The 23,183-nt window shown below is 47.9% G+C and overlaps 1 protein-coding gene across 1 annotated transcript in view; it reads left to right on the forward strand.

Annotated features, from left to right (window-relative positions):
* Window positions 1–6,416: 6,416 nt before the first annotated feature.
* CHSY1 (chondroitin sulfate synthase 1) overlaps window positions 6,417–23,183 on the forward strand; it is a 77,516-nt gene continuing 60,749 nt past the window's right edge. The window contains exons 1-2 of the mRNA XM_032699941.1: window positions 6,417–6,703; window positions 15,688–16,183. Of these exons, the coding sequence (XP_032555832.1) occupies window positions 6,432–6,703; window positions 15,688–16,183 (768 nt within the window). The 5' untranslated portion in view covers window positions 6,417–6,431. The remainder of the gene's footprint in view (window positions 6,704–15,687; window positions 16,184–23,183) is intronic.

The raw sequence follows: 23,183 nt of genomic DNA on the forward strand, positions 1-23,183 counted from the left end.
GAGCAGTTATGCAAGAAGCCTCTTGCTCTACTGATGCAGATGCTCTGGAAATACCTTTATCTGGAAGAAGCTGGGTAACAAACTTGAGTTAAGGCTATTAAACTGCTGTATAATGGTATTTAACCACTGAAATGTATTTTGGGTATCGAAAAATCCTAAATCAAGCAAGTGTTCAGAGGCACAAAATTCCTGAAAATGTGCAGCCAAGTATTTTTTATTGCTTTTGGATGATTTATATGCTGGAGGAGCAGAGTTTTTTGTTTTCTTTAAGTAGCAGATGAGATCTGGTTTGTGCATAGTTCTCTTAACTATTCATCAGGAGATACTGAGCACTGGAGTTAAAACTGAACAAAAAAACCCTGTGTTGTCACACTCATAAAATTTATTTGGCTTTATTTATGCCTTTCAAAAACGTTGTGAAACAAGGGAAAGATTTTAAGAGAGATATTGTGTACTTGGGCTTTTAAAAAAATATGTTGCTTATGCTGGAAATTTTTAATAGACAGCAAAAGATGGACTTGGGGGAGTGAGGGCAATCAGGGAATCTGTCAGCAGAGCTGTTCCCAGGCATTCCAGAGTTATCTGTGTGTTAATCAAAGATCAGTGTGATAAAAAATGATAATTACACCTGTATCTGCAAGGAAGAGCTGCCCTTGCAGAGTCTGAATGCAGGTGTGGGATGCCAGTACTAACAAATTTCATCTGCTGTGTTTTATACAGTTCTGTACTATTTTAACTCAAAAAGGAGTTGGGCCATGCTCAGACTCTGCTGATACTCAGCTCAGGTGTTTAAATTAGGGTGTTTTTTCTTGGGTTTTGTCTTATTCCACTCTAGAAGATGACCTCACATTCCAGAGCTCTGTGAAGGAGGATGTGGCATCCAGCCTGACAGTCTCCTGTACATTTTACCAGCAGCCCTGTGGTTACTGGCTGCATCTAAACCCCCCTAACGCTGTTCTTTCTGCCTCCTGATCAACCAGGCTGCTCCCTTCTATGGGTAGTTGTGTTTTTGCAAGCCTGGCTGCACATCAGCACAGATCTCTGCATCAGATGGATGAATTTTGCTCTTGTACAGGCTCAAAAGTGGCAGCTTTTAAGGGATCAGTTTAGCCAGGAGTGGGGCTCAGCGTGTTTCTGTCCACGCTGTTGCTGAACACTGAAACTATATAATTTCCAGCTGTAAAAAAAAGCTGGTCTAGACTTGGATGGGCTGAAGCCTTGGGTTTTTCTTCCCTCCCCCCCTCGCCCCCCCTTTTCTTTGTGGAATGAAAGCTTGGCTTTTGAAACAGCTCTGCAGCCACAAAGGAAAAGCACACGGCTGCTGGCTGGGTGGTGTCCTGGCCTGGCTGCACCGTTGTAGCTGATTTTGTGGGAGCTTCCAAGCCAGCTGTTCCACGCCTGACACACACCCTGCCCATATTCCCAGCTCCAGAGCCAGCAACTTCAAAAACTTCCGTTATTTTTTTTATGAAAACCTGATGTCTGCAATGGGATAGGTCCCCTCAGCTCAACTCTGGGGGGGAAATGCACATTTTCGTTGCAGGTTTCTGTTGCGAGGCACTGGCAGGTGGGCAGCTGCTGTTCTCATGTATTTATTCCTGTCATCATTTGTGTTTTGAAAAGCACTTTCAGCACAGAGCAGGATCTCCACTGATACATTTTCATTCCTCCCTCTGTGTCTAGTTTACTGATAATTTGCTGATCAAGGTTCTCTCTGTGCTGGTTGCCAAGCTGAGCTTCCGAGCTGGTTCTGTGGGTAACAATCACGGAGGAATGGCAGGGAAAAGAACTTAGAAAATTATATTTAAAGAGAATGGAAGGAAAATCAGTATCCTGAAATACCTGGCCTTTCAGTCTAGTTCTAGTGCTCTACATTAAAATGAGGAGTTACTGTTAGCTTGGCCTAAAAGATGCACTTTGAAAAAGCCAAACCTGGGTCCTAAAACTTCATCTCACACTGGAGGGGGTAACACTGCCTGTAAATTCCATTTCATGGGTAATGTAATTGCCACTTCTTCAGCTGTTCTGCATTTTAGGTTATCACATCTTGATGTTTGCTTTTTAAATACACGTTCTAGACTTTTCCAGTGGTTTGTTGACTCAGATCTGGCAGCAGCATCTTAAAAACAGATCACCTTCCCCTCCGTGCTGCAGAGCTCCAGTGCCTCTCCTACCACCCGGGCAATGAGACCTGGAGGCTTGAGCGGGCGCCTGAGGGGCTACGTGGGGAGCAGGAGGGGTTTCCTTCACCTCGCAGAACTCCCGAGTCCTAACTCGGCCCCGGGAAGGCGGAGGCCGGTGCGCTGCACTGCGGGGCCGGGCCGGGCGATGGCAATGTCGGGCCGGCTTTGAGCAGGAGCGAGCGGTGACAGTTCTTCCTCAGCCCCCTGAGCGGGCACCTTCTGAGTCATTCGGCTGAGAGGAAAGCCTGGGTCTGGTCTGTGGCAGGACCAGAAGAGGATGGGGAGGGAGAAAAAGAAGTGGGTTCTGGAGCTGGGCAAGGAGTTTCTGCATCATTTGGGAAAATGCGACGGTGCTGGAAATACTGTGACAGAGACAAATGCTGCTGGTTGCCCAGTGAGATTTTTTCCACCATGAGTCTGCTACCTTGAGTATATGAAATATGCTCATTTTCCAGTGCCTGGGCAGTTTTTACAGTATAAGTTTAAGTACTGGAACATTCATAATTAAAGTTTCTGGAGTCTTCGGGAAGTAGTTCACTTCTTTAACTATTATTTTAAAATGTGGTAAAGAGTGTATATTGTAGAAGGTACATCCTGCAAGTATTGGAGTGGGCCCATCAGAGATCAAAACCAATGGGAAAGAAGTAGTATAATATAAGATAGTCCCTTTTTCCTCTGCAGGGCAGAGTTTCCTCTGTGGAAGAAACTTTTTTCATTTGGTATTAAGGTTCTTTAGTCCAAAAGGATGAGATCTATTCTGTATGCACACACACCAACTCACCGCCTCAAGGACTTGGCTTTTTCATTGTTTAAAAATAGGATTACTGTTTTGTTAATCTGATTATGAATCTAAACCATGTGGGCCTGTCAAGTGGGCTCTTGCTGGCTGGTCTGGGTGCTAATCTCACTGGAGTGAGTGGGATGGAACATGGAGAATGAGCACACACAATGTGCATCCTCTGCAGATTTTGGAGAGCCCTCAGAATATTTCCTTAAACCATCCCACATGGAATAGAAAACACACCGCATAAAAATGTGCTTATGCTTGTATACAGTGTTAGATGAGAAAAATACCATGCCTTTAATATATAGGAGCCACAATATATAGTGTCAACTGTTTATTGAGACTAAGAGCTGTATTAATAGGGGAAGGCCCTTAAAGGTGATTATGCAGTATGACCCTTCTCTGCCATCCAGATTAAAAACATACTTAGGCAGGTAACAGCAGGGTTATATTTCCACTGGAAGAACTAAGCTATTCTCTTCAAGTTTTCCCTTAATCTGCTTTTTTTCCTTTCTTTTTTCCAATAGTGGAAACAGCAACTGCTGTATGCAAGAACAGGGGAGGGGGCAGGAGCAGTAGAAGGGGCATTTGCCTGCCAGCACTTTGGAACGTGAGTTTGGCACAATAAGTGCCATAAAGGGAGGCACTTGGATGTGCTGTGGGACCATCACAGCGTTCCCAGGTGCCACCCCCTCCTTATAGCTGGACATCTTGGCCTTACAGCCAGGGGTGTGATCTCGTGTGGTGACAGCATGAAGTCTGACAGTGCCTCCTCTCCAGGTGGCACCAGGAAATTGCCCCTTCCTTCTCCTGCCCCTTCCCCAAGTGTTCTCACCCCCTGCATTGAATAGCTCCAGGACTGTGATTGCTGTGGAGGTGCATGGGGGTGGGAACACGCCAAGGGGAGCTCGGGGCTGAGGAGGTCTAACAGGGGAGTGTGCTGCCCTGCTTCATCATTTCCATGTGTGCTGAACTTGCACGGAGTTTTCAGTTCTGATGACTAACTTCTTTTCTCTGTGGGAAGAAGCCAACTGACAGCTCCCCAGCCCCAGCCCCAACCTTTCTCTTTTTTTATTGCCTTTTAGCCACGCTAGCTCTGCCTTTTCCTGTAATTCATAGGCCACAGTGGCTTTCCCTTGAATCAGGAGTTTTTTACAGCTGATTTGGAGCACGCAGAGCGTAATCCTGTTCCTGCTTATGGACTTGCCACATGTGCCTCTCTTAGAAAGGCGTGGCCTTACTTTTTATTTCAGCTTGAACGACTATCGGTGTCCTGTATTTTAGGCTTGTGGGGAGAGAGGAGCAGCAGAGTTTGATGAAGAAGCTTTTCAAAGTGGACTAAAAGATCCATACGTGCAGAGTGGCACAGGCTGAGGATAACCCCAGACTTCATGGAAAGGGATCAGGGCACCCGTAGTTAGAAATAATAGTGAAGCATTGCAAACCCTGGGAAATAGAAAGGAATTACAGTAGTGGTTGGGAAGGGGGTGGTAAGGACAGTCCAGCTGGCCTTTGCCAAGCAGTGGTGCTCCTGCCCTTCCCTCACTTTACCCATCTCATGTATTCCAGTTTGGACTGTTCTTCCTTTCCCTGTTTCACCATTTAGTTCTTCTCTTTGCCTTCCCACAAACACACTTCTCAATACCTCTGTGTTCTGCTCATGGGCAACCGAAAGGAAACCTGCTCTTTTTTTCCTATTCATTGCCTGATTTCTTACCTAGTTTCTATTTATCTTTAGTTTTATTGTTGTTTATTACCATAAATTGTGGTGGCACTTTCTTTCTGTTCTTTGTTGCTCCTGACATCAAGAGTTCACCGGTGCTGACCTTGGTATGAGGATTGCACCATTAGAAGAGCAATAAACCCCCACAAAAGCATTGTTTTCAAGACATGTCATCGAGTTCTTTAGAAAAGCAGATTGTCTTACTAGTTGCTCAATCCCAGAAGTGATACAACTACTTGTGATACATGGATCATAAAAATATTTTAGGTATGGCTTTCTTTGGCTTATTAATGAAGAGTAATAATTTGTTAACGGCTTCCTGTCTTGCAACTGTTCTTGCTCAAAAGAGCAGGCTGCCATTACACCGAGACTTTTCTTCTTCTCAGCTTGTTGTGGATGACATCATGATATAAATAAAATGTAAAATGGCAGTTGAAAATGCCGAAATGGGCAGGAAATGGAAAAACCCACAATGATAAGCAGGAGGTCAGTGGGTTGTACTTGATAAGTTTCTTCTGTTAAGACTGGAGGGTTTTTTCCTGTGAAATGTGAAGGTTTTGGGGCTGCAGTGTTTGAAGCTGAAGCACTCCGTAGATGAAAAGCACGTGGAGAGTCAGTTTGGACAAAAGAAAAAGAAATCTTTGCTCAATAAAGTCTTCGCTCTTGAGCAGTCGCTGTAGCCTGCGGATGGAAACAGACTGACCTATTTCTGGTCGAGTTAATTAGCAAGGTGGGAAAAAACGGAGGGCTGCCTGTGCCTTCACTCCCTGGCACCAGGGCATGTGCTGCAGGAATGCACCAGTGCCAGGCAAACAGGGCTGGAAGGCTGCTCCTCCCTGCCTGCCTCCCCTCTGGCAGGGGCTTGGGCAGCAGGAACCCGACCTGGTGCCTATCCTGAGTCAGAGTCCCAGTGCCTTCCCATCCTGGTCTGAAGGGCTGGTGTGCCAGTCCTGGCCCCTGAGCCAAGGTTCTGCCCTGGGGTCTTGGCGCAGGGTGCTGGGATACCTGTCCTGGAGTTATGTCCAGGGTCTCAGTCCCTGTCCCCAGATCTGGGCACCCGTGTTCTTTTAGCCTCCTGTCCCAGCCTCTTGATCTGGGCAACTAGGCTGATGTTCTGGTGTGCCAGTCCCAGGGGCCCAGTGTGAGGTACTGGATCAGGGTCCCTATCCCCTGTGTGGGATACTGGATCAGGGTCCTTATCCCCTGTGTGGGATGCTGGGGCAAGGTGCTGGCCCCTGTCATAGAACCACAGACTGGTTTGGGGCAGAAGGGACCTTAAAGTTCATCTCACACCAACACCCCTGCCGCCGGCAGGGACACCTTCCACTGGACCACGTTGCTCCAAGCCCCGTTCAACCTGGCCTGGCACTCTTCCAGGGATGGGGCGGGACGTCCCGCGGTCCCGCTCCAGGGTGGGGCTTTGCGAGCCGGCTGCCGGTCCCACCGCGGCTCCCGCTCCCCTCCACCTCCTCCTCCTCCATCCCCTCACCGGGACCCCCGCGCGGGGTCCGGGGGCGGCCCCGGGGGCTGCACCCGCGGCGGCCCCGCCACCTCGGCGGCGTCCGGGCGGGGCCAGGGGCCGCACACGGCGCCTGTGCCGAGGGGCAGGGCCGGGGAGGCGGGCGGCCCCCCGCTCCCCTCCCTCCGCTTCCCGTCCCTGCCCCTTCCCCCATGGCGGCGCTGGGCGCCTCGGCGCGGCTGGCGGCGGCGGCGGCGCTGTGAGCAGCGGGGCCGGGCGGGCATGGCGGGCCGCGGCCGCCGCGCCTGGCTCAGCGTCCTGCTGGGGCTGGTGCTGGGCTTCGTGCTCGCATCGCGCCTCGTCCTGCCCCGCGCCTCCGAGCTGGCGGCGGCGGCGCGGCCCCACCGAGCCCGCCCGCAGGGCTGCCGCCCGCCGCCCGCCGCCGCCGCCGCCGCCCCGCCGCGCCGCCCCGGCCCGCCGACTCAGAGCTTCCTCTTCGTGGGGGTCATGACGGCGCAGAAGTACCTGCGGAGCCGCGCCGTGGCCGCGCACCGGTGAGAGGGCGGGGAGGGGGCCGAGGGGCTGCGGTCGGGAGGGCTCGGCGGGGCTCGGGTCCGGCGGGCTGCCTTGGGCTGGGGTCTGTTCGGATGGGTTTGGGGTCGAGTTGGGTCGGCTCGGCTTGACTCGGCTCGGTTTGGCCACGTTGAGCTGAGCTGGGCTTGGCTCGATTCGGTCCCATTCATCTGGACTCGGCTCGATTCGGTTTGGCCACGTTGAGCTGAGCTGAGCTTGGCTCGGTTCGGTCCCATTCATCTGGGCTCGGCTTGGCTCGGCCGGGCTCGGCTCTGGGCACGGCCGGTCCCCCCGAGGGACGAGCCCCCGGCCCGGGATGCCCTTGCAGCCGGGATGTCCCCGCCGGCCCCGGGGACCGCTCGCCCTTGCCCGGGGCAGGTGTTCGCGATCCTCAGGGCACGCTCAGCCCCGGCTCTCCTCGCACCGTCCCGGGCGCAGGGAGGGAGCCCCGGGGCGCTGTCCGGGCGGGTGCGGGGTGCGGGAGAATCAGTACCCCGAGCGCTCCTCCGCTGCCCGGGCAGGTCGGCGGAGATGCGAGGGGTCGAGGGAGTCGCATTGCCGCTCTCACAGGGTCTGGTTCAGCCAAGTGCTGCCTGGCAGGTGGCCCCAACAGCTTTGCCTGAGGGTCAGGATGCCCCACCACAGCGAGGGGGCAGCCGACCGTCGGTCACCGAAGGGGGCACGGGCGTCAAAGTGCCTCGTCCCTCAGTGCTTCTGCCTTGGCACGGCTGCGCCTCGCTGGTGCAGTCCTTGGCTGCTGCTTCTGGGGAGAGCTGACAGCCTGATGGGAACAGTAATAAAGTTTGGAGACCGTTGTGACCGTCTGGATAGGGAAGAAAAGACCACTGCACCAAGCCAAAAGCATGTGCTTGGGAATGAGACCCAGGAAAAGCATCTGGGAACAAAGAGTAAAACCCACCTTTGCTTGCCACATGTGCTGCTGAGGCTGGACCAGGTAGTGAAAGAGCTCAAATGAGGGAAGTCAGCTTGGGTGAAACACTCCAAGCGTTGGGCTGGTGGAGCTAATGCAGGAACTGGGGGCTCAGAGCCGAGTGCTTGTTACCTGAGCACACCTATTTTTGGAGCAGGGACGATCTTTGTGCTGCTTGCTGTAGCCCGCGGCGTGGTCTCCAGCTGTAGCTGGGTATGGCCGTGAGTGCTAACAGGAATTCTGTCCAAAGCCTCGGCAGCATCAGGATAATCATCTCCTCTGTGAGAGACGTGTCTGTGGCTTTGGTGAAACACTCTGCTCTGCTGAAATATGCTGGAATATGCTTATTGCTCCGGCGTCCGCGCCAGCAGGCAGTGCTGGGAGGCTGCGCGGGAAGCCTGGCTTGGGAAATCTGAAAGAGTTAAGAGCTAAAATGTGAGCTCGGGTATAACCCCAGCTCTGGCTGAGCACTGCACAGCCAGCACCATCAGAGGAGCAGCCAGGAGCTCTGGAGAGGATCTTTAATAAAACATCCCCTTTAGTCTTGTGCTGGAACAAACCCTTCTCCATCTCCCGCCTGCCCTGGCTGAAAAGTACTTGGCCCTGTTGGCCAATAAGTACAGGATGGCAAAACCGTGTATGATGGAGCATCTCCATCTCCTCCTCCGCCCAGCTCTGGTTCCAGGAAATCTCTCTTTATATCAGCACCAAATGCAGTAAAGTTGCTTAATTTGGGCAATCTGAAGTATATTGTCCACCAGCTATGACTTTAATGGAAACTTAATTCCTTCTTTCAGTACTAGACCTATAATTAAGTTACAGGGAGAGCATGATTGGTGCTTTGAAATGGGTGAAAGAATCTGTTTCTTCAGGGTTATGTTCTTTTCATCACCACGTGGGATGGAGCATTTTGGATTGCAAATCTCATGCGCTGTGTAATTTACATTTACATACAGAGAGGCTGGAGTTGTGTTGGAACATCACGTAACAGGTTTTCTGGCAGAAGAGCTTGTCTAGCATCCATCAGATTTTGCGTCAAGAATTCAAGAAAGGGAAATTTATCACAATATTGTCCAGAGATTGATGTTACTTGGGGAGGAATTGGCTTTGCTGGTGTGGGAAGGATTCTCATCCCTGGTTTTGCCCATGCTCGCTGAGCAGTCACCCATGCTCGCTGAGCAGTGCTGTGGCAGAGCTGGGTTTACAGAACCAGATCTGCAACATCTGCTCATGCAAAACAATGGCTAAAGATGCAACTTAACAAATCTAGCTAATGGAACCGGGCTCCTTCAGCCCTTAGAAGGAGATCTGAGTATCGCTTTTTGCCACACAGCTATTTTGGTTTAACCTCTGGAAACACTTAGCGGTGTGGTAGGGCTAAATGCGTTTTTGTCACCTCTGTCAGTGAAAGAAATGAGCTAATGTCCTGGTGACAGGAAGACATCTTCGGGGGAGAGTGGGGAGGGGGGAAGAGGAAGACAAACCTGAAATCTTAAATGGCTTTTGATTGCCATGAAGTACTCAAGCAGACAATTGCTGGGATTACTACATTGACAAAGCATCCTGGTGAGCTGAATCGCTGGCACAGCCAGTGAAATGGGAAGCTGCTAGCAAGGCATTCCCGGGGTGGCAGCGTGTGCAGAGCCTTGATACCACGCTGAAAGGAATTAGGGATTCAGAGGCTGAATACCTCCAAATTGCTGTGGCTCAAAGGCCATTTACAGACACAGCTAAAAGGGACCAGAGCGGAAAGCATTTGCTGATCCTTGCTGCTGTGAATCCAGATAGGGTCTAAAAGAGGGGAAGCAATCCACTTCCTGAACATCAATCATGAGCAAAATGACCACTGCAAGGCAAATCAGGCCTGCTGGATTTTCGGGAGCTGCTGGCTCTTTGAAACAGTCGTGCTTTTGTAGTATACAAGGCAGAGAATAAGCTTTAGATCTACAGGTTTTCGCAGAGCAGGTTTGCAGCCTCAGCGGTTATTGCATCTGACAGCCAGGTTAGCAGAGCTGCCCTTCCAGGAGGCCGGTGAAGTGCAGCAGCAGGAACTGCGGTGTCACATCACAGGACAAGGAATAGTCAGGAAAAGAGCCGGGCAGGAAGGAGTTAAAGTATGGCTGGGGTTCAGGGAAAGTGCAACAATATGTGCTAATGGCTTTGCAGTTGAGGGGAGTTGTCCTAAAAGAGCTGCGGGAAGGAGAGGATGGGAATAAGCAGGCTCCCAGAAGATTTAAGTCTGCTGTCTCAGGAACAGAAATATCAGGCAGTTAACCCATTTTCTTTTTTTTTCTTCCCCTTTTTTTTTCTTTTTTTTTTTTGCGTAGCAACTAGATTTCCCGGGAAACGTGGCAGGAGAGTAGTGTGAATGCAGTTAATGGCGAGATGTCAGCGGCTGGCCTTTGGCAGTATCTCTGCAGGAGCACAGCCGCAGTACTCGGTTTGGGACAGTCCCCACGGCACCCTCCAGTGCCACGAGGACCATGAGTGATGCCCAGGGCTTGTGCTGAGCCATCCCTCTCCTGTGGCAGAAGGATGCCCTTTGGAGGCTCCATTTGCTGCCACACTGGTAGTGGTGGCTTATAGAAAACAGTGTGCACTGAAATCTAAATACCTGAGTGCTTGGAAGGGCTTAAGTGAAAGGCAGCCAGAAGGATTTGGGGTCTAAAGGAGTTCTTATTATCTGTCTAAGCCTGCACTAGCTGCTGCAGAAGTGTAATACAAAACACATTGTTGTGCTGCTTTTGAATTCAGAGCCTGGGTGGAGGCTGTTGGGTGGCACTGGGGATCATGTCAAGTGACTTTGAACATCGTGACATCGCAGTAAATGTTTTGCTTCACATGTGAATTGTACCACAGTCGTGCAATAGTGAGGACTCATTTCTGTCCTGCCCTTGTACTTTCCAGCAGAAACATGATGTACTTGGGCTTTCCGAGCAGTAAACTAAAATTTGCGAGAATGTTTAAGGAACAGTATGAAACAAATACAGTGAGAGCAGCTGGCGTTGGTACGTGGGAGATAAGGAGCAACAAAGTCACCTACACACCCCACAATAACCACACGGCCCAAACCTCTGGGACACTTGGGCTTTGATCTTCGCCTGACTGTTGGTGTACCTATGGGTGATAGATCCATTTCTGTCCCTGCTTCCACAAGGAAGGTGGCTGGATATCCACGGGCAGAAAACTGGCATCACTTTAAATTGGAAGACTTTAGTTCAAAGGACTCTTAAGAGCTGTAGAAGCTGCTTGGGTTCTCCAGTAAAGCTACCCTGCAAAAACTTGACAGGAGCTTTTCCTCAAAATCTAAATTCTGTAATGCAGATCTCAACAACAAGGTCTTTTAAACCTATCTGGAGATTTTAGCGAACAGCTTTTTTTGGTGACCTCTCATGATGGTCATGTGCAGTACCATGTGCAGGAGCAGTGTGCTGGTTTCCATGCTCAGTTCTCCTGGCTAAGCTGTGGTTCATTGCTTCCCCTGCAGCAAGTGTTGCTGGAAAGATGGGACCTTGAAGTTATGCAAAACTAGCCCTAATACAACATGAAATTTAGCTGCATTCAAGACATAAGTCTTTTATGTCTGTTATCTTGCTGAGTTCTTCACAAATTATGATTTTCTTCAGCGTAATTATACAAGATGACTGTTTCTCAAAACTTTAAATGATTTCTCTGATCTCCTCTAAGGGATGTTCCTGAGCTGCAGAGAAAAACCATTTTTTGTCATAGTGTTCTGCTTGGGTCTCTACAAAGGGAGCTCTGTCTGCATAATACCACTGACTGTGCTTCTGCCGGGTCTGCAGAGCTGATAACAAAGCTAGGTAATACAAATAAATAATAAATACTGGAAACTCAAGAATAAAACATTCAAGATCTCTGCTTTTCCTGCTTTAAGCTATGCTTTTTGAGCTTCTTTTTGAATGAAGAAATAAACTTACGACAACGTTTGATGACTATAGTTGTGGTCACTTTTTAGGAGATATTGGAGGTTTTTAGCACACTCAGTGTGCACAAAGTTTTTTGTATTTTGTGGATACCTGTACCAGCTGGGATAAAATCTTTTCACCCAGTTTGCTTGTGACTTGCTCAGATTAGGGTATATATAGGGTATCCAGTGTACAAAACCAGTTGAGGGGTGATAAAATTGATTTGGTAGCCACCAATACTGGAGACTGATGTCCTCTGCTAAGAGCTTTCTCCTCAGGAAGCGTTACTGATTTTGTTTGTGTTTGTTTAATTTTCACTTTGATTTTCTTGCCAGAAGACAAGCTTCTGCTTTGTTAGAGTTCTGTACCTCTTGCACTGAGAGAAACCAGGTCACACACTGTTGTGCAGGTGTTTTACCTCCTGGGGAAGGTAATAGAGAACCTTGCTGTCCTGATTCATGCACATCCTCCTGTTTAGGCAGCAGATTCAGATTACACGGAGGAGATAAGGTTGGGATCTGTCAGAGCAGTTCAGTTGCTGGGTTTTTAAATGACCGGTTCAGGACATGTATCAGTTGTATTCAGAACCTGATATTTCTCCTTGGACAGAGTCAAAATGGCTTTGAGCTGACTGAGGCCACCAGGAAGTGATCACTGCAGCCTAGATGTTCTCTGCAGGTGGAGATGCAGGAGTCTGGTGGCAGAAATGCTGTGTCCACATGTCCTTTAAACAGCTGAGGGTGACAGGGCAGTGGAGGGGAAAGAGGGTGTCAAGTTTCAGTAGAAACGTTTTCCCTTATTTTTTTTAATTATCAAACATACAGTTGTTTTTCAGATACAACCTGCAAGTCTTATATTGGAGAACCCTTGACCAGGAAAGCAATGTCAGTGGGTGCTGGTGGGGCCACAGAGTTGGGGAGGTGTTGAGACAAGAGCTCTGTGCTAAGGAGCTGAAGGGGTCAGGTTGCTGCCCATAACCTGAGAGCAGACATGGTAAACGAGACTGGAGGTGGGAGGACAGGCAAGAAACGTAGGTGTTAACACATTAATCTGTGGAGTTGCTGGTGATCGAGCCAGGTCTGATTCTTTGCAACGTCAGATAAAAAAAACTGCTTTGATCAGAATTCATCCTTGCATTTACCAGCCCTCAGTTCTGCTGTTATCAATTGGGGTCAGAAAAACGTGCTCGCAGTTCATCTTGCTGTCTGTGGTTTGGCTTCTTTGGCTGAGTGCAACAACATGTTTCCTGAGCAAACTGTTCTCTGTGTATTCTCTCCCAAAAAAAGGGCCGCAGCGAGCTGCGGCTCCGACGTGAGGAGCAGCCCGTGGTGACTCCATTGTTTCAGCCTCTGCCGAGCTGTGCTTGCGTTGACACAGACACTCGGGCCATTTTTCCATGTGGGAATGTGTTTTGCCTGCTTGGGTTCGAACAAATGCTTAAAGCCACAGTCACAAATAACACGTCGAGTTGTCTCATCCCAGAAATTGTGTTGTTGCAGGAAGTGAACAAAGGCTCAGTCAAGCTGTGCTGGGGCTTGGTCGATGTGGTTGATGTGGTTGATGTGAGATCCCAAGGCTGAAGTAACGTTTCGGTGCCGACCCAGGTCGCACACTGGTCCTTGGGGTGTGGTTATTGTTAGGACCTGGTTGCTTCTCACATATGCAGGAATATATGGTTTACTGTCTGGTTTACTCCTGCTTTAATGTGAAACTTAAATGTGGTGCAGACACATGGAAAGATAGGCTCAAACTGGCTTTGATTTGAGGGTTTTAGGGCAATGAGAAGGCTGGGAATCAAACATGCCAGGATTTATGGATGTACATGCATTTTGTTCCCTCTCCATTGAGTGGGAATTCTTCTCTTGACAATACTTTGTGGGTCCTGAGGTGAGGGTACCTAGGTGGAGAGCAGGGAGTAAATTTAAGCTGGGAACCAACAGAATGGGTGGTGGTTTAAAAAAAATTAAAAAAATAGTTGACGACAAATCCTCATGAGTCCAGAAAGGAACTAAAGCCTGGAGTGATAGAAAACACCCTGTGTTGTCCATAGATTGTAGTCATTACAAAGGCAGATCTTTCCAGATATGGAGAGCAAGTCTGAAAATTCATTGTTTGCTTTTGAATAAAAAAGTTAATAAACAGAAATTTCCATAAGACTTTAGCTAATAACTAGTCCTGGGTCCATCCAAAGCTGCCTTGAGAACTGCTTGAAGTGGATGAAATTTTTCAGTAGCTTCTTCTGCCTTTTCTTTTTGTGAGATTAAAATTGAAATGCATCAAGTACCTTTAACAAAGAGAAGTCTTTTAAACTTAGCTTGGGGGTTGGTAAGGGAAGAGCCGTAGATGATTTGTATGTTGAGTGTGGGTGTCAGAAAATAAACAGCAGAACTTCCTTAATGATTAGTGAAAGGTCAAGATATGATCATGTCACGTTTAAAAGGGGCAGCTTTCCGTGCTTTAACAGGATATGACTTATAACCAGTAGTACTGTGCATTAATTGCATGACTGATGATTAAAAACCTCATCACCTCTGTTGTGAAGTCAATGGGAATGTTCCTATTTGCTTTACTCTGTGCTCTTTGGGAAGCTGGGACCTAAACTTTTCCTATGAAACACTACCCATGGCAGTAAGAAATCCAGAAGACAAAGCTTTTAAAGTAATTGGGTGATATTAATTACACACAGCTCAATTAGTGTGAAACTGTTAAGGTGTCAAAGTTGATGTTTATGTAGGTCTAATTAAATACCTTTGCGTTTTCTGGTGGAGCTTAAGGAATAATTCTTCTGAAATATATTTGTGTTTCAGACTTCACACAACAGATAATCTGGAGATTTCAAATTTCAGATGGTCTGTGCTGCCCAAAATCTGCTCAGGTTTTGGCAAGAAACCTGTGCTGAGAGGCATCTGGTCAGAGTGACAGTGATGCATTGAGGGAATACTGTGTCCTTTACCTTGAGAGTGTTTTCAAATTCACCTTTGGTTATATTCTGAGCATAGTCACCAAATATAATTATAAAATATTCTCCCCCTATACAAAAAGGAGCAAAACTTGTTGGTTTACCAATGAAAATAGTTTTCTGTGAGGGATATGTGATCTCTGCTTTTTCCCCCAGATAGAATCTCAGAAAATGGTACTGAAAGCTTAAAATTAATAATTTTTAGGGCAAGGCTGTAACAGTTACATGACTGAAAATCCTCCCTGGAGGAGACAGTGTTCTGCAGTCTGCCTTGAGGAATCATCCTGCAGCTCTTCCTGCCATATAAGTGACCCAGTTTGCCCACGCAGATGGGTTGGATTTGTCAGAGGAGCACGGAAGGTGTGGAGCAGATGTTGTCTCTGTGCTGTTTTGCGCAGAAAAAGCTCCTCTTCCGTGATGTTCCTCTCCACTGAAATCTGGAATGAAGTGTCTGGCAAGCTGCTGGAGGTGTGAGTGTTGGTAGCACCATGTTATTGTGGGAGTTACCTGTTTTACAGGCATTTCTTAGGACTTGACTGGTATGGACAAACCCACCTGAGGTTGTTGTTGCTCCGTGCTCCCTGCTTTGCTTCTTCAGGCAGCATCTGGAGAAGCTGCTGTTTGGTTGCTTTTCCGTGGGATACCGATTCCTTACAAGTTCATGTGAATTTACTCTCTGGAAGTCAGTGCTTCTGAGTGCACATTTGAGCTTTTGGAGAGGCTTAGATGGAATGGAAGGTGGAAATGATGCTAAATAACTTGCAGGGAAGCTTTGGAAGTGTTAAATCCAGTTGTATGTGAACTGTTTGTCCATACTGGCTCCCCCCTGTATTTTGTGGCCAATACTAGTTGGTCCAAAACTGAGTGTGCGTAAGAAATTCTGCCTTCCACTGGTGAACTGCTCCTAACAACTACTTTTCTAACACGTGGAGGTGCAAAAATGATATTCAGATGCTTGTCATAGCAGAACTTTTTGTGTGTTGTACCAGTTGCTCTGTGTGCCATGCCCTCATTTGTGTGGTAAAAAATAACCTTTCAAGGCGTTTTTAAAGACAATTTGTAAAGCAGATGAGGTACAGTCTCTGGTAGCACTCTCTACCTGCCCTGGTTTGCATACTTAATTAGTCCTTCTTGTCTTTTTCAATCTAGAACATGGTCCAAAACCATTCCTGGCAAGGTTGAGTTCTTCTCCAGCGAGGGTTCGGACACCTCTATTCCCATCCCCATCGTGCCGCTTCCAGGTGTAGACGACTCTTACCCACCCCAGAAGAAATCTTTCATGATGCTCAAATACATGCATGACCACTACTTGGACAAATACGAATGGTTTATGAGGGCTGACGACGACGTTTACATCAAAGGGGACAAACTGGAGAACTTCCTCAGGAGCCTGAACAGCAGCGAGCCACTCTTCCTGGGACAGACTGGGCTCGGCACCACGGAGGAGATGGGGAAGCTGGCGCTGGAACCGGGCGAGAACTTCTGCATGGGGGGGCCAGGAGTGATCATGAGCCGGGAGGTGCTGCGGAGGATGGTGCCCCACATTGGCGAGTGCCTGCGGGAGATGTACACGACCCACGAGGACGTGGAAGTGGGGAGATGCGTGCGGAGGTTTGCGGGAGTGCAGTGCGTGTGGTCCTACGAGGTAAGGATGAGGAGCGTGCTTTGGGGGAGGTAGAGGGGAGGGTGGGAGAGGCTGCAGCAGGGGAGTGCTGTTGTACATAGCAGTTCCTCCAGCCCTCGCCTCCCTTTGCAGCTTGACCACCCAGCTGTACAGTTTCTACACTATTTGTTTCCTAGAAGTGTCAGGAAAGACCTACGGAAATATGGAAGTGCAGCGCTAAGGGAAACAGAGTTGGACACGAGGCACATGAGGGATAGGGGAGGAACATTCATCATTCATAACAGATATGTTTATTTAGACAGAAAGGGAATAAGCTTAAATCAAAATGGCCACGACTGCCTGCAGTCCTGACTGCCCAAGCCTCTTTTATCTTCTTTAGCTCGTCATGGTGCGAGCGTGGAAAATGGATGATACAATTACCGTGTTTCTTACCGCAGTGGAAATGTGTGAGGCTGACAGATGTTTGCCCTGACACTGACAGTTTTTTCCCAAACTAGAGATGTCTCCTGGTGGCTGGCACTGTCACCCTGCACAGCCCATATCTGCTGCTGCCCTGGGGACTCGCTGGCAGCCCCACTCTGCTTGGCAGGTCCTTGATGTCAGCAGAGACAAGCCACCACTCTCGGTGGTGGCTTTGGACGAGCCAAAACTCGTGGTCTGCCCACACTGATATGGCTGCAACTTTGGCATTTGGGGGAAAAAACCCCAGAGAGTCCCAACCTGCTTGTGGGAGCCTGGCAGCTCCTCTTAGGGGTGAGAGGGTCTTCTCCTGCCTGAGTGTGCTGGGCTTTTTGAATCGAGTTCTGGGTGTTTGCAGGCTGTCTGGTTGAAAACACTTACTGGGCTTGAGCTGCAGTTTCACCAGAGCAAATGGCAGTGGGTCTGTCATAGAACTAAGGGAGAAGCTGAAAGCAGAAGAGAGGGTGAACAGGTTTTGTACACAAACATTTATGACTTGACGCAACTACCGCTTTGTCCTTTTATGAGATGTGGTGAAGGGGGGAAATTCTTCTGCCCGTGTGACAGGAGCTGTGGTCACAAACGATGACAGATATTGCTGCTGAGCCGCTCTCTCACTGGCAAAGACTTGTATTCAACTTCTGACACTGAGTTTTTGCCCCTGAAAGCTGTTACCTCGTTTCAGTTCACAGTTCAGTGACGGGAAAGCCTCTGAGGAAGGGGAAGGAGGTTTCCAGCTGCAGTAATTCATTCATATCTTTTGTGCCTAGAGATTTTCTGGACTAACAGTGTCTCTCCACGTTCCTTGCTTTCAGACCTGGAACTAGTTTATGTATTGCCAGCATTGTGGTTAGAAGTTTGTAAGGAGTCAGTAACTTTTTCCACAGTTTTTAGCCGCATAAAATTTTTGCTCTAGACATTCAGAGTTGAAATAACTTCTGCTGTGAGTGCCTGTACCATGTGGCATTTGATTAAGTTACTGAAGGTTAATATTTTGGTTCTACTTAAACTGGCAGACCTCTCCTAAATTCAGTATGATCAAATGTTGGATTGAAATAGCTAATGACAGCACACAACTGCACTAGGAATGCTGTCTGACAGAAATAGATGGGGCTTTTCTCAAAATCAGTTTTGTTTGATCAGCTTCTGCTAAATTATCCCTAGTGCTGGATTCTCCTGAGTGCCATGAATTACTTAAAATTGGTTTGTGTGAAGTGTATAAACTGTAGGATGTTCAGAAGTAACCCAAGAGTGTGAGATGTTAAGGCTCAGCTGTCTGGGGAGGAGGGAAGAGTTTCAGTGATGAAAGCACTACTCTGCTTCTGCAAGGAGTAGGTCCACTCTCATTTACTTGTGGCTTTTCAATTTAAAAACCTGTCATCTTTTCCTTTTTTTTTTTTTTCTTTTTGATGTGGTCCTCTCATTGCCCAGACAACTAGATGAAATGTGCCTGGTATTTTATTTCAGATAAAGCAATAGCTGTGTGAAGTAACACAGCTGTCGTAACAGCTGTGTTGGGAAAGCCTGGTGTAAAAGCGACATTTTCCGAGTCTTGTACGTTCATGAACATCAAGTAACAGGCCACTGGAAGTGAATTGCAAAGCGCTGTATTTCAGTGAGCTCGTGATGGAGAAGGTTTATCTGTGCCTGCTCTGCTGGGGCACAGCCACCGGATCCCTCACAATTCCCATGGAAAGGGAAGCCGCGACGGCACGAGGCTCAGCAAACAAAACGGTGGTGGCCTCAGAAAACCCAAACCTCAAACTTCTCCTTTGCAGCCTGCGCTTCCTATTCTGGAGAGGCTCAAGTGGCAGCACAAACGAGGAGCTCAGGGCTTTTCAGTCACCCCCCCCAGCTCGCTGGTTTTAGTCCGCAGCATCTCGGACGTGGAATGCGCTGCTGGACCTCTCTGCGGGTGGCTTTTCCCCTGCACTGTTCTTGTGGTGGGCTCCCTGCCCAGAACCGTTTTACTCATCTCCATGACTGTCACTGCCCCCTTTCTCCGATTTTTAGGATCCCACAATGTCTTCACTGTGCTACTCATCTTCCCTGGCCCTGGCCCTGGTGTTGTGCCCAAACACATCACCAGGCCTGGCTCTGTGTGTTTTTTCTGCTCACAGCAGTCTGTCTCAAAACCCCTTTTTTCCCCCCCTTCCTGTGTTTCTGTCACTGCTCTGCTCTCCGCGGTGCCTCTTAGACCACTTCATTAGTGGCACCGGTTATTGCCCGTTTCAAGACTTGTAAGGATTTGTTCACACTCTTCCTGCCGTCAGGAGCTTTTCAGCAAATACAGTAGAGGAACTGACACCAGTATTCTTTGGACTTCCTGTGTCATCTCACCCCAGAAAAGAGGCAGCAACAGCCTGTGCAAGCTTGAGAACCGAAGCTCCCTGGACTCTGGGGAGCTTCGTCTGACCCACCCAGGCTACTGCTCCAGGAGCAGTTTGCTGCCCGTGATGGATTTTAGGCTCCTGTGACCAGGCTCGTAGCGGTTGCCCCATTTGACACAGGTCGAGTAAGTCACTGATGAGACATGGCCGTTAAATGTGAGTTCTTTAGGGCAAGGATTATCATCATTGTAAAAACAAAGCCGAGACAGGATTTTTTTATGATATACATGGAAAAGAAGGTATGACAAAGGCAGCAATCACATCAGGAAACATGAGCATCAAGGTCCAACCTTCTGGGCGTTGGTGAAGGAAAAAGTAGGGCAGTGGTGACTGGGGATAGCAGGGGGCTTCTGGGAGAAGGGGGGTTTGAATTAACATTTTGTGTGGTCTTTCATCTGGAGTAATTGAAGATAATTGCTACTGTGAAATTCACTGAAGTTAGGAAAGTCCTTAAAGTGCACATTATATCTGCCAAGTACATTGGCAGTGCCAGAATGTACCGTTTCTGGAATGGACTCTCCCATGGGCAAAACTGAAGTTTATGGCTTTCAGTAAGACAGCCAGAAGTCAAAAAAAGATGAAAGTCGTGCTGTGATTGATCAGATCTGAAAGACTGGGAAGAGGTGCAGCTGCTAACAGCTAATGTGCAGTTCCTTTGCTTTATCCTCTGAGAAAACCTTTCTTCATTATCAAAAAAAGGAGATTAATCCTTGTTGTAGGTGGCTTGTGTGTTGCACACTGTGTGCAGTGGCTGCTGCAGCACCTCAGAGCAGAATGTGAGGAGGTGCTGGGCAGGGTGCTCTGAAGCACCTCGGTTCTGTGCAGACACTGAGGGCAGTGGAGTTGGACTGTGATGTTTGGTCACTCTGGCTCTGTAAACCCTCACCTTGGAGTCCAGACTTGTCTTGGCGGTGGGAGTATCCAGCAGCACTTCTGAAATCAGATGCTCTAATATATGTGTATTGTCCTGGCTTCAAAGCTTGTGCTTTTTGTCCAAGTCAGAGCACAGGAACTTGGCAAACCCTGACAGCACAGATATCTCCCTGTGTGTGCAGCCCACTGCACCTCTTCGTTCAGGAAACCTACGATACAAATCATGTGTGAGAGAGGGAGGATACAAGTGTGCCCAGAGTTTTAGAGTGGATGTTTATAAATCATCTTTTCTCCAGCACTAAATTTTATCTTCAAAATGCTTCTGAGATGTCTTTTTGGCTTCAGATTAAGTTGTAAATGGGTGGCCACGTGTTCTGGGGCTGGATGGAGATTGAGCTCCCTGAATTGAAGGTAATGAGGAATGGCATTTTGTCAGAGGACGGACAGGTAAGATTAGAGAAGAGCATTATCTGGGCAGAGCAGGTGATGTGTGGGGGTCAGTGTGAGACTGAAAATACGTGACTGATGTGACAGGGAGTCGCTGTGAGGACAGTGGGAGAGGCAGCGCGGTTTGACCACTGTGGTCTAATTTTAGTGTTTGCTGAGGAGGAGGGCAGAGAGGTCAAAGGAGAGAGTAAAGGCTGCAGACTGGGCTTGTGAAACCAGGTGTGGGTTAGGAGGGTTTGGAGTAAGGAGACTTATCTCAGGTCTGCACCTGGGTCCTGACCTGTCTCTTTCAGTTCAGAAAATAGTTGAGTGTTTGAGAACCAGATATTGCAAAGAGGGAGAGCTTGGCATCACTAAGTTGTTTCTTAGTGACTTCTGAACTCAGGTTGGTAAAGGTTTCTTCTGTGTTGCAGAAGCAACAAGAGCAAGTGTTGTAACAAAACTTGAGTCTGGATCACACTCCCTTTCTGCAGACCATCCTTTTTAAAGTAGAAGGCTATGTGGTTCGTGCTTACACAGAGATGCCTTTCCAGGCTACAGAGACTGTTTGGGACTGACCTAGTTTTTGTGAGCACACGGTTAATCTGTCCTTAGTTAGCTGGGTGACTTGACCTAATGCCTAAGCTGAGAGTTACTGAAATGAGGACTTTGATGGTGTCATGCAGACTCTTAGGAAGCTTCAGCCCTGAATCCAGCAAACAGAAGTATTGCTTTTTCCCTCGTTATTGTTGTTGTGAAGTGCAGTGGTTCAGTTATAAATTAGGATCTGTGCGGCCTGTTGAGTTGAGAGAACCATCAGGATTAGTTGTTATCTTGAGGACAAGTCAGGAAAGGCTAATCCTTCATTGCATGGCAGGACAAAGAACTCTAGTAAAATAGCTCATCATCCCAGTTTCTTAATTAAGGCACTCAGAAGATAGTTGAGGATTTGAGTTTTTTCTGTTGAGCAGCAGTGGGGATAGGCAGAGGGAGGTAAGTCAGACTAGAAGCTTTCTATTGTACTTTTTTCTTTTAAACTGATGGGAAAGCCATCCCACAAGGTAGATTATTACTTTACAGCTTGCTGGAGTTGTGAGACTTGTGCTGTGATCAGACACACAACATTGTGCTGTGATCAGAGCTGCACTGTTTCTTGCAGGCGAATCCCACCTGACTGGACACCTCGGAAGGACACTGTTAAATTCCAAATCTAATCAGTACCAAACCACATAATACCTTTGTAGTCAGTTATATCCCATGGCTCAGTTATATCTGACCAAAGTTTGAGTTGGCAAGTTTCTTTTTCCATTTTATTTAGTGCTTATTTCTGTGTATAAAATACAAGGGTGGGGGAATAAACCACTTCATGGTTTCTGTATAAACAGAATCTCTGTAAATGTCATACGTGACTCGACAGCAAAAAAGTAAATTAAAAAAATTTGTCTTTCTCACTAAAGGGGACATGAAATGTTTTCATCTGGGGAAGTTATTAGCTGGTCTGTATGTAGAGGGTAACTGTGCCCTGGATGTTTGGGGGAGGGGGGGTTAATTGTATTAATTTGGAGAGAGTATTTGCATTTCTCCCTTCAGTCTGTTATAGCTGAGTCCTGTGAACAGCTTAAAGCACCAGCAGCATGGAGATGTCAGAGCCTGTAAGCATGGGAGATAAAAGCCAGATTTGTTTGGTGATGGGAAATAGAAATGAAGTGCTGATGTGGGGAAGGGGCTTAATATAAACTTAGCTGAGGTCACCAACAGGATGGTAGGAACACACAGCTCCAATACCTTCAGTGTAGTATACTTGGAGTATGGTGTTTTGAGAAATACTGAGATTTTTCCAGTAAAACCAATTGAATTATTACAGGGAATGAACAAAAGTTGGATTTTGTAAATGTATGGATATGGTGGGGTATCTGTTTGTTACTTAAAAAAATCACATTTAATGTAAAATGTTGTTTGCTTTTGAACTTTCAATGAATCAACACAAATAATTATCCGGAGTTGGTTTGGGCTGGTTGTAGCCACATGCTTGTTGTAGCATTAACCTGTTTTGAAGGACTTTCTTAATGCTTTTGGAGCAAGTGGTTCCTATCAGGCTCACCCTCCTGAGAGAGCACTGAGCAGCTGCTCTGTGAGCGCTTCCCTGGGCTGACTTTGTACCAGGGCAGTGTCTGGGGATGCATTTCTGATCCCTGCAGTCACATTTTGCCAGTTCACACTGTTGGCAGTCACTGGTCTGCTGATGGTGCTGGGAGAGAGATTGAAAAGAGCTGTTAACACCAGGTGACTCCTCACCCTGGCCCGGGAGTTGCCAGTTCGCCTTTCGGTTCTCCTGAAGTCACTGTCCTCGATGGATTTGTGGTCCCCTGATGCTGACAAGGCAAAAGGCAAAAAGCATTTGGAGTGCTGGCATGTTCCTTTTTCTGTAGCTTGCACCTGCAATTACAAATGAAAACTGCATATGTTGTCTTCCCATGCATTGTACCCAAGTGCACCTGGTGTGTCGGGAAGGAGCTTGGCTTTTTAGGCCCTGGTGGGAGAACCACTGGTTCGTGGAGGGACAGGGGAGATGGAAGATGACAACCTGCAGCAGGCAGGTAGCAGTTTAGCCCAGTGCTCTGGACTGTGTGTGATGGCCCTGTGGGCCGTGTGAGTCCCTAATCTGACTGCACAGAGGATTAATTACCCTGCATTTGTCTAACCTCATTTCCTGTAGACACCTCCCAGCTGAAGAGCTGCTGTTTTGTATTCTAAAACCATCTGATTTGAAGCAGAGAACTCGATTCTACTTTGCTGGACTGTTACACCATCTTAATTGATCTTTAAAATGCTTAAAACATTTTCACACTAATTTCCTGTGTTAAAAGCTTATC

The sequence above is a fragment of the Chiroxiphia lanceolata genome, chromosome 12, assembly GCF_009829145.1.
Source record: "Chiroxiphia lanceolata isolate bChiLan1 chromosome 12, bChiLan1.pri, whole genome shotgun sequence".
Taxonomy (NCBI): domain Eukaryota; kingdom Metazoa; phylum Chordata; class Aves; order Passeriformes; family Pipridae; genus Chiroxiphia; species Chiroxiphia lanceolata.